General features: G+C 34.6%; 1 protein-coding gene across 6 annotated transcripts in view; it reads left to right on the top strand.

Moving 5' to 3' along the window:
- The window catches only part of EVI5 (ecotropic viral integration site 5), a 223,668-nt gene that overhangs the window by 51,424 nt on the left and 160,187 nt on the right, over positions 1 to 12,057 (top strand). For all 6 annotated transcript variants that reach the window (XM_059926358.1, XM_059926351.1, XM_059926347.1 and 3 more), the window contains exon 2: positions 4,999 to 5,228. In XM_059926358.1, coding sequence (XP_059782341.1) covers positions 5,080 to 5,228 — 149 coding nt within the window. In that variant the 5' untranslated portion in view covers positions 4,999 to 5,079. The remainder of the gene's footprint in view (positions 1 to 4,998; positions 5,229 to 12,057) is intronic.

Here is a 12,057-nt window from a genome sequence, read left to right as displayed (position 1 = left end):
TACCTGTGTTACAATTGATGAGACTATGTTGACACATTATAATCATCCAGTCCATAGTTTATATTATAGTTCACGCTTGATGGTTTACATTCTGTGGGCTTGGACAAATGTATAATGGCATGTATCTACCATTATTGTATCATTCAGAGCATTTTCACTACCCTAAAAATCCTCTGTGTTCTGCTTGTTTGTCCCTTCCCTCGCCCAAATCCTGATCTTTTTACTGTCTCCATAATTTTGCCCTTTCCAGAATGTCATATAGTTGGAATTATACATTATGTAGATTTTTCAGATTGACTAAGTTCTTTTAAAATTGAGATATAATTCACATACTGTAAAATTCACTCCTTTCAAGTGTGCAGTTCAGTGGCATTTAGTATATTCACAGGGTCATATAACTGTCACTGCAGTCCAATCCCAGAGCATTTTCATCACTCTAGGAAGAAACTCTGTACCCATTAGCAGTCATTCCCCATCCCCCCTCCTCCAGTCCCTCCAAGCCACCCAACTACTTTCTGTCTCTGGGTTTGCCTATTCTGGACATTGTATGTAAATGGAATCATATGATGTATGGCCTTTTGTGGCTGATTACTAAGCCTTTTTAATGATGGTTTTAATCTTTTCAAAGTATGTTCATGTTTAAAAATTAATGCAGGGCTTCCCTGGTGGCGCAGTGGTTGAGAATCTGCCTGCTAATGCAGGGGACACGGGTTCGAGCCCTGGTCTGGGAAGATCCCACATGCCGCGGAGCAACTAGGCCCGTGAGCCACAACTACTGAGCCTGCGCATCTGGAGCCTGTGCTCCGCAACAAGAGAGGCTGCGATAGTGAGAGGCCCGCACACCGCGATGAAGAGTGGCCCCCGCTTGCCGCAACTAGAGGAAGCCCTCGCACAGAAACGAAGACCCAACACAGCCAAAAATAAATAAATAAATTAATTAATTAAAAAAAAAAACAAAAAATATATAAATGCATAACACCTGTATGAGTTAGACAGGAACTTTGTGACAACCTTTGTGACATAATTGCATTGTCAGATTTATTGTATCTTCATGACCTCAATTTACCATAGGATGAGGGAAAGAGGTTTAGAGGTGGCAGGTTAGAGATTTGGAAAAGTAGAGTTAAAGGAAAAATAGGACATGATGATATATGAAAAATAACTCAGTCCTGTGGGATTTCTAGAACCATGAGAATTAAACTTTATTAAAGTGCAGCTGCAATTAAATACTCCAGTTATATTTAGGAATTTGAAATTGTAAAGATGGGTTGTTGAGCCTTCAGTAGTTATAGACTGAATCTCATTTCATCAAGGTTGAAAGGATGTCAGGATTGTGCTCTGGGTTATTCCAAAATTTTTAAATGGAAGCCTGTTGCTACAGTGTGCAGAAAGGGTATGATAAATTTATTTTTAAAAACAAATTAAAGCAGATAATAGGTGTCTTTTGCCTTTGCTACAGTTAGCTCGAGTAGAGAACTTTTATATAATGGAAATGTAAAGCATTAATTCTTCCTTTAAAATTTTTTTCCCGTATTTATTTCCATATACTTCAATTTTAAGATTGAAGTATAGTTGATTTACAGTGTTTCCGGTGTATAAACCAAAGTGATCCTTTGATTCTTTTTTTTTTTTTTCAGATTCTTTTCCCTTATAGGTTATTACAGGATACTGAATATAGTTCCCTGTGCTATACAGTAGGTCCTTGTTGTAAGCATTAATTTTTGAAAGTTGTAAGTATATTTGAAATTAGTGGTCAGTGTTAGTAAAGGGTAACATTTTTCTGTAAATTTTACATGTTAGGTTTTCTGTTTTACAATATAGTGTGCTTGTGGGATGCAAATTAGTGCCATCTTCACAATTGAATTTGTAGTTGTAACTGAGTAGAGAAAATCAATAGGATAACAAACTACAACAGGCTATCTGTTGTCTGCCATGGCTCTTACCATTTCCTGGTGCAAAGGAAGTTCTGGCTAAATTATTTGGTTACTATCTGGCCTTTTGCCCTAATGAACTGTGCTGCTGGTCTATTCATTGGCGAGGACTTTTTTTTTTAACCTGGAAGCCTATATGATCGTACCCATACTTCTTTTCCTTGGTTCCCCTACTTTATTCTGCTTGTCTTTCTTGGGGGTTCTTCCCTCAACACTAAGAGCTCCCTGATCCCTTCTATAATGCCATTCCAAGGGAAGTAAGTTCTAAAATGAAAAAGTTACTGAAAATGAAAAGAAAATGAGAGGTATCTTTAAGTTAATAAAACTCTTGCCCCTATTCACTTGTAATCAAATCTTTGTCTCAGAAGTTCCAGCCTCACATTGAGTGGCATAACTATGACCTTAGAATCCCTTTTCCCTACATTGAATTTTCCTGCTGCTGGGTTGAGGTCTAGGAAGTGGGGACATGTATGTGTTGATGAAGTGAGAAGGAAAGACTTGGACAACCCATGAGGGGAGAGTAGTATCTGCTAAGATAGTCTGGGTGGCATTTTTATTTGTGTATATAAGTTGGTGTTTTAATTTTTGTGTGTATAAATTGCTATATGTAACCAAGGTTAGCTGAGAATATGTCTATCTAAAAAACAACTTTATAGTGCTTTAGTCATTTTCTATTGCATAAAATTTAAGATCTTCTCAAAGCACGCAAAAGCACTTCATAGTTTTTGTCTAAGAACTTCACAATCAAGAAGCTCTTTTTCTTTTTCTGACTTAACTTCACTCTGGGGTGAAATGAGAGTAGCATCGACATATATACGCTACCAAATGTAAAATAGTTAGCTAGTGGGAAGCAGCCACATAGCACAGGGAGATCAGCTTGGTGCTTTGTGATGACCTAGAGGGGTGGGATAGGGAGGCTCAAGAGGGAGGGGATATGGGGTATATGTATGCATATGGCTGATTCACTTTGTTGTACAACAGAAACTAACACAGTATTGTGAAGCAGTTATACTCCTATAAAGATCTATTTTAAAAAAAAGAAGCTCTTTTTGTGATAGTTTCAAAAAAGTATAATCCCTTAAAAAAACTACTGTACCTTGGTTTGTAAACTCAAATCAAGAATGTTTAGTTTTGTATAGGTATTCAAATATGGTTATTGTTCACATTGTTTTTCATTACTGAAGTGATAATGCCTGTTTGAATATTACTTATGTATATATATATATATTTTTTTATTTTTAATCAGTCATCAGTTTTATACACATCACTTTATACATGTCAATCCCAATCGCCCAATTCAGCACACCACCATCCCCACCCCACCGCAGTTTTCCCCCCTTGGTGTCCATACGTTTGTTCTCTACATCTGTGTCTCAACTTCTGCCCTGCAACCCGGTTCATCTGTACCATTTTCTAGGTTCCACATACATGTGTTAATATACGATATTTGTTTTTCTCTTTCTGACTTCCTTCACTCTGTATGACAGTCTCTAGATCCATCCACGTCTCAACAAATGACTCAATTTCGTTCCTTTTTATGGCTGAGTAATATTCCATTGTATATATGTACCACAACTTCTTTACTTCTTAATTTTGTGTTTCAAATGAATTTGCTATAGGCATATCTGCTTAGGACTTTGGCATGATTTATGACGAATATATAGACGTTTGTATAGTTCATTGAATCTTAGAGACGGGGGGGGGGATTTGAAAGGCTTTTTTAGGTCTGGTTGCCCATCTAAAACAGAAACTCATCTTCAACCAACTCTTGACTTTTGACTCTTATAATTAATTTTTCTTAACATTCTTTTTCATATTCTTTTCCATTATGGTTTATCACAGGATATTGAATATAGATCCCTGTGCTATACAGTAAGACCTTATTGTTTATCTATTCTATATATACCAGTTTGCATCTGCTAATCCCAAACTCCCACTCCACTTCACCCCTCCCCTAACCCCATCCCTCTTGGCAACCACCAGTCTATTCTCTATGTTCTTGAGTCTGTTGCATAGATATATTCATTTGTGTCATATTTTAGATTCCACATATAAGTGATATCATATGGTATTTGTCTTTATCTTTCTGACTTACTTCACTTAGTATGATAATCTGTAGTTGTATCCATGTTGCTGCAAATGGCATTATTTCATTCTTTTTATGGCTGAGTAGTATTCCATTGTATATATGTACCACATCTTCTTTATCCATTCATCTGTCAGTGGACATTTAGGTTTCCATGTTGACTCTTATAATGGATTCTGTTTTTTAAATTTTTATTGGAGTATGGTTGCTTTACAATGTTGTGTTATGGATTCTTAATTGTAGCCATTGGTAGGGAATGTCTACTCTTTCTAGGCATCCCATTCTATTTCTGACTAGTTCTAACTATTTGAAAATTGTACCCCAAAACTCTCTTACTCTGTCAAATCAATCATTTATCGTAATTTTGTTCTTCTAGAGGTAAATCCTCTTCAATAAAAATACTCTTTAGTGGTTTGAAGATATATCATGAGTCTCATTTCATCTTATTTATGCTAAGCCCAGTTTTTGTTGAATTGTTGGTCATATTATAGGATTTCCCTGTCCTCCTCACCTAATGGACATGTTTTAGTTCCTCGGCTTTCAAATGTTTTTGACTGTAACCCCAATAAAGAATATATTTCATATCCCAGCTCAACATACATGTAGTATGTAGTTTTAATGCATATATGCAACTGAGACAGAAATTTTATAAGACAACATATCTTTACATTGACACTTTATGCTCTTTTTCATTTTTAAAAAAATGCTGGTGTTACCTATTAAATTGATTTTATCACTCCCTGATGGATTTTAGCCTGTAGTTTGGAAAACATTGTTCTAATTTGTTCATGTCACAGAACTGAAATAAGGAGTTTCCAAAAGCTGTATGTTAGGACAGTCATTGCTAAAACAGGTTTTACCTTTATTAACTCAAAGAGAATATTCTGATGGTGGTTATAAAGTAAAACTAACCAGGATTATCAAGTTCTTGGTAATGCATACAATAAAATTGATGTATGCAACTGTTATTTTTATCCTTAGGTGGCGACAGACAAGGTTGCAGAAAAGTTGAGTTCTACTCTCTCATGGGTAAAGAACACAGTGTCACATACAGTCAGTCAGATGGCCAGTCAGGTGGCAAGTCCATCTGCTTCATTACACACTACATCCTCATCCACCACACTGTCAACGCCAGCCCTTTCACCATCTTCCCCGTCACAGTTGAGTCCAGACGACTTAGAACTCCTGGCTAAACTGGAGGAACAAAATAGGTAAGTGAGGTTGCTTGGGTTTTCTTTCTTTTAATTATCATACAAACTCAACCATTCATTTATGTATATATGCCATAATCAAAATTTAAAATATTTGTTCAAATTAAGAATGTTTAGGGGAGTTCCCTGGTGGCCTAGTGGTTAGGATTCTGGGCTTTCACTGCTGTGGCCCGGGTTCTAGCCCTGGTCAGGGAATGAGGTCCCGCAAGCTGTGTGGCGCAGCCAAAGAAAAGAAAGAATGTTTAGTTTTTGGCTCCTTGTTTATCAAAGTTACTTAACAAAAGTATTCAAGTCTTTTTTGGAGGAGTTGGTCTTAAAACTAAAGTTGGACTAAAATTTTCTTCTGCCTTGGATAGCTGTAGAGATTTGTTTTCTTAATATAGCAAATTATCTAAATTTTTCCTGAATTTTAGAAAAGATTTTTAAGGCAAATAAAATTACCATTTTTGTTTTTTAAGCTCTCTAAATAGTCCCCTTTGGTTAAGCTGTAGAATTATTTAATTTAGGATGGATATCTGATTTGTGATTTAGAGTGGGAAATCTCTTCATAAATTTATTCATGGAAGGCAAAGTATTCTTTTCTTTTAATGGTGTGATATAGAATACTTGTTTACTCTGTTATTAATGTGTACTGTGGACCCTGGGTGCCCCTTCACTAATATTACTATCAGAAGTTCTCTGGGCATCAGCTATTAAAGAGTTATTGGAAGAGTGTCCTTTTATGTTCAGTCAAGATATATACCACCACTGGCTTTAAGGGTAATATAATTTCTAACAGCTCTTTTGATATATAATGTACATAATAAAGTACACATACTTAAGGTGTACAATTTGATAAGTTTTGACATATGTATATACCTGTAAAATTATCAACCAAATCAAGAAAATGAACATATCTGTTATCTGCCTTTCTATCCCCAGATAGCCGTTGATTTGCCTTTGGTCACTGTAGATTAGTTTGCATTTTCTACAGTTTTATAGAAATAGAATCATAAAGTATGTACTCTTTTTTAATGGGTTATTTCACTAGCATAATTTTTATGTTGTAACACATACGAATAGTTCATTCCTTTTTTTTGGTTAGTAATATTCCATTATATGGATATATCACAGTGTACCTACTCACCTGTTGTGAAATGCTAAAACATTTGTGTACAAACCTTTGTATAGATTTATGCTTTCATTTCTCCTGGGTAGATACCTAGGAATGGAATGGCTGGTTTATATGGTAGGTGTACATTTAATTGTCAAACTGTTTTCCAAAGGGCCTATAGTTTTCCACCTTCTCATCATCCGTGTATGAACATTTCAGTTCTTCTACATCCTTACCAATGCTTGGTACAGTCGCTCTTTTAATTTTAGCCATTCTAGTAGGTATTTGTATCTTGTGGTTTTAATTTGCATTTCCCTAATGGTGTTGAGCATCTTTTTATGTGCTTATTTGCCATTGATATATCATCTTTGATTAAATGTCTGTCTGAAATTTTTGCCCATTTAAAAAAATTAGGTCGTTTGCTTTCTTATTGTTGTGTTTTAAGAGTTCTTTATATATTTCATGTACAAGTCCTTTATCCATATATATGTTTTTCAAATATTTTTTTGCAGTCTGTGGCTTATTCTCTTAGCATTATCTTTTGAAGAGCAAAAGTTTAAAATTGTAATTAAGTCCAATTTGAAGTTGTTCTTTTATGGACTGTGCTTTTGATGGCTCAGGGTCACACAGGTAGACTGCTGTGTTAGAGAAGTTTTATATTTTTAAGTTTTAGATTTACTGTCGTACATTTGAGTTAATTTTTTTGTATGAAACAGAGCATAGATCAAAGTTCAGTTTTTGAATATGCATGTTTAATTGTTTTTGTATTTGTTGAAAAGACTGTCCTTTCTCCACTTAATTACTTTTGCACTTTTGTCAAAAGTCAGTTGTCTGTATACGTTATGTGCTTCTTTCTGGATTCTTTTTCTGTTCCACTGATCTATTTGTCTACTTTAATGTTAGTATGACACTGTCTTGTTTATTGTAGCTTTCTAATAAGTCTTGAAATCAGATAGTGTTAATCCTCCGTCTTTGTTCTTTTGACTATTTTTGCTGTTTATCATACCCTTGTGAATTTTACATCAAGTAATTTGTACAAAAACACTTGCTGAGATTTTAATCAGAATGCTGTTGAATTCCTAACAGTATTGCCTTCCACCCATGAACACAATATATTTCTCATTTACTTATTACTTGTGCATGGTATTGTTTTTGTAAATTTAATTTTTGATTGTTCATTGCTACCATATAGAAATACAATCATTTTTCTTTTGTCATTCGTGTAATCCTGCTACCTTGATAAATTCACTTGTTCTGGTAGGTTTTGTTGTTTTTTAAGATTCCATTAGATTTTCTACATAGATGAGCATGTGGTCCGTGAATAAAAGCATGTTTGTGTCTTCCTTTACAATATGGATGCCTTTTATACCTTTTTATTGCCTTATTGCAACTGACTAGTACCTCCAGTACAAATTTGAGTGTAAGCGATGAACAGATAGCCTTGTTTTCCTGATCTTAAGGGGGAAGCATTAAATATGAAGTTAATTGTAGGTTTCTGTAGATGACTCTTATCAGATTGAAGAAGTTCTTTTCTATTTCTCATTTGCTGAGAGTTTATAAGAAACAGAAGTTGGATTTTGTCAAATGCTTTTCCTGAATCTATTGAAGTGATTACATCGTTTTCCTCTTTTAGTTAAATATGGCAAATTACATTTGAGTTTTAAATGTTAAACCAACTTTGCATTCCTAGGATAAACCCCACTTAGTCATTATATACTGTCTTTATAAAGTATTGTTTACTGTCTCTATAAAATATTGTTGGATTTGATGTGCTAAGATTTTGTTTGGAATTTTTGCATCTATGTTCAGGAGGGAAATTGGTCTGTAGTTGTCTTCCGAAGTCTTTGACCTTTATCTGTAATGTCTTGTGTCCTTGTAATGTCTTTGTGATCTTTCCTCTTTTCTAATATAAGTGTTTAGTTCTGTACGTTTCTCCTAAAGCTCTGCTTTAGCAACATCCCTTTAAATTTTATGGTCCTGAGTATGGTCTGTTTTGATAAATATTTTATGTGCCCTTGAGAAGATTGTGTATTTAGCTGTTGTTTGGTGGCATATTCTATAAATGTTAATTGATTCAAATTGATTGATAGTGTTGTTCAAGTCTACTGTATCTTTGCTGGTTTTATGTTTACTTGTTGTATCAGATATTGATGTCAGATGTTGAGAGAGGAGTATTGAAACCTCCAACTATAATTGTGGATTTATTTCTCTTTAAATTTTTATCAGTCTTTGTTTCATGTAATGTGAAGTTTTATTATTGTGTATATAAACATTTAGAATTGTTATGTCCTGTTGTGAAATGCACTCATTATCCCTAGTAATATTGTTTGCTTAGAAATCTACTTTATCTCATATAGTCACTGTAGCTTTCTTTTGAATAATGTTAAAATTTTATATATTTTTCCATCCTTTACTTTTTTTTTTTTTTTTTTTTTTTAAATATTTATTTATTTATTTTTATTTATTTATGGCTGTGTCGGGTCTTCGTTTCTGTGCGAGGGCTTTCTCTAGTTGCGGCAAGTGGGGACCACTCTTCATCGCGGTGCGCGGGCCTCTCACTATCGCGGCCTCTCTTGTTGCGGAGCACAGGCTCCAGACGCGCAGGCTCAGTAGTTGTGGCGCACGGGCCTAGCCGCTCCGCGGCATGTGGGATCTTCCCAGACCAGGGCTCGAACCCGTGTCCCCTGCATTGGCAGGCAGATTCTCAACCACTGCGCCACCAGGGAAGCCCCCATCCTTTACTTTTATTCTGTTTTTTTCTTTATCTTTAAAGTTTGTCAGTTAGCATATAGTGGCTCTTGCTTTTTAAAATACAATCTGACAATCTTTGCCTTTTAATTACGGTAATTAGATCACTTTTTTAAAAAATTATGACAAAATTTTATTTCTTGCTCACATTAACGTTCATCTCAAACTGCAGGCTTAGTACATTTTTGCTGCACATTTCTTCATTTCTGGACCAGTGACCAGCCCCTATGCAGGATAAACCAGACTCATGGCAAATAGTGGAAATATATCTTAAAACATCTGCTGGAGAGTGATACACATAACTTCAACTTACATTCTATTGGCCAAAGCAGATCACATACTCACACTCCTTATAGAGTGAAGTGGGGATTAGAATCTTCTTGCTGGATCTAAGAAAATATATGCTTATTATTATTTCAGCACCTTTTCCAGTATTTTTATTGTATTGTTATTGTGCTCTTAATTATTCACATACCATAAAATCCACCCCTTTAAAGTGTACAATTTAGTGGTATTTTTAGTGCACTCACAAAGTTGTGCAAACATTACCACTATCCAATTTCAGAACATTTTTATGACTCCCAAAAGAAACTTTGTATCCATTAGTCTCCCCTTTCCTCCCTCCTTCCAGCTGCTGGTAACCACTAATCTACTTTCTGTCTCCATAGATTTGCCTACTCTGGACATTTCATTGGTAGTCTTTTGTGACTAGCTTCTTTTACTTAACATAGTGTTTTCTAGGTTTTGAGGAAAATAGATCATTTACATTTAATGTAATTCTTGATATGGTTATGTTTATATTTGTCATCTTGTTTTACTGTTCTTTATCTTTTAATTTTTCTGCCTTTTGACTGAATGAAATGTTGTTTATGATTCTATTTTATCTTTTGTTGATTTATTGGCTATAACTCTTTGTTATTTTGCTGGTTGCTTTAGGGTTCATAGTATACATTCTTAACTAACTTAGCACAGTATGCCTTCAAGAGATCTCATACCATTTCACACATAGTGTAAGAACTTAGAATAGTACATTTCCATTTCTCCTCTGTAGTCCTTTGCTCTAGTTTTGAATAGTACATTTCCATTTCTCCTCTCCAGTCCTTTGTGCTAGTTTTATCATGCATTTTGCTTTTGTATATGTTATAAACCCCATACTACATTATTATTATTATTATTTTTTTTTAAAGGAATTCCTTTATTTTTATTTTATTTATTTATTTATTTTTGGCTGTGTTGGGTCTTCGTTTCTGTGCAAGGGCTTTCTCTAGTTGCGGCAAGTGGGGGCCACTCTTCATTGCGGTGCGTGGGCCTCTCACTATCGCAGCCTCTCTTGTTGCGGAGCACAGGCTCCAGATGCGCAGGCTCAGTAGTTGTGGCTCACGGGCCTAGTTGCTCCGCAGCATGTGGGATCTTCCCAGACCAGGGCTCGAACCTGTGTCCCCTGCATTGGCAGGCAGATTCTCAACCACTGCGCCACCAGGGAAGCCCCTACATTATTATTTTTGCTTCAGTAGTCAATTATCTTTTAAATGAGATTGAAATAATAAGAAAAAAATCTTATATTTGCCTACATAGCTTCCATTTCTGGTGCGCTTTTGTTCTTTTTTTAGCTCCAGATTTCCAACGGATAGAATTTTCCTTCTGTCTGGAGGATTTCCTTTTATATTTCATGTAGTGTGGGTTGCTCTTGTATGTCAGAGTCTTCATTTTGCCTTTGATTTTTTTTTTTTTTTTTTTTAGGCAGGGAATATCATATTTAATGGAAAAACAGGTAAACAGTAATTGTTCTTTTAGAAAACACGTTTAAACATCATTTGCTTATATTTATTTTATTAATATCCTAGTATTAGTATGCTTAAAGAAGATGAAGGAGGAAGGAAGAGGAGAAGAAAGAGAAGAGAACAGGGAAAATAAAATAACAGCACCCCTTTTCGGACAATGTGATAGGAATATTTTATCTTATTATTTGCTCACATCAAGAGTAGATGTTAAAATCATATCAGGTTTTGCTTGGGCCAGTATCTTTAAAAAGCCACACACCTGATAAAATGGGACATCTCATAGTAAGGGTTATACAGAGTGAAAGTTTTTTCAAAGTAGTAATTTATAACTTTTGGACAAACTTTTTTTTTTTCAAATACAGATTTAGGTGTATTTTCAAATACATGCAGTACTCTGGTGGAAATAAAAGCTTCACTAATAAAAAAAGAAGTAAACACATTTGATAGCTATCTCTATTACCATTAAATTTGTGATATAAAACACTTTGATCTAATTAGTTAAAAAGTTTAACGCAAGCAACATTTCTGTAATTTAGTAAGACATGAATTAATTTTTTAATGGTTACGATTTTTATTTTAACAATAACCTATTTTTGTTTGTTTTCTTTTAAATATATTTATGAGAACTAAGAGGTGGCTTTTAAGGTATCGTACTTATGAACACAGTATCTATACTATTTATACTAGAAAATTCTTGAAATAGGTTTTATTATGTCTGAACAACCTTCTAGGCACATTAGGATATATTAATCAGAAAAGAACATAATGATAATGGATGACTTACCTTTCATCTGAACTTGTTCTTACTATGGCCATGTAACTTTCTAATTTTGATGGACTATTTGTTAAGTTGTTTTTTTTTGTTCTTTTTTTTCATTTTTCTTGTGTCAATTTTTTTTTTCCACACACACACACACACACACACACACACACACACTGTATTTTATTTTTACAAGAGATAAATAGACTGACACCAAGCATTGTACATGGATGACCACAACAAAAGCAACAATGATTGCAATTACCAAACATGAAACACACTCATACTATGTCATAATATTGACATTCAGTCCAGTAATCCTCCACTGTAGCAGCTCCTTTACTTTGCAGTGAAAATTCATTTGTATATTCTTTGCCTCTGAGTCCTTGTGGGATTTTTTTTTTTTTAATTCAAAGAGAAAGTCACAAAAATTATACTCATCCTCAT

Source organism: Balaenoptera ricei, chromosome 1 (genome assembly GCF_028023285.1).
Source record: "Balaenoptera ricei isolate mBalRic1 chromosome 1, mBalRic1.hap2, whole genome shotgun sequence".
NCBI lineage: Eukaryota > Metazoa > Chordata > Mammalia > Artiodactyla > Balaenopteridae > Balaenoptera > Balaenoptera ricei.
The sequence above is the reverse complement of the archived record's forward strand: the minus strand, read 5'-3'. Positions and strand labels throughout refer to the sequence as shown.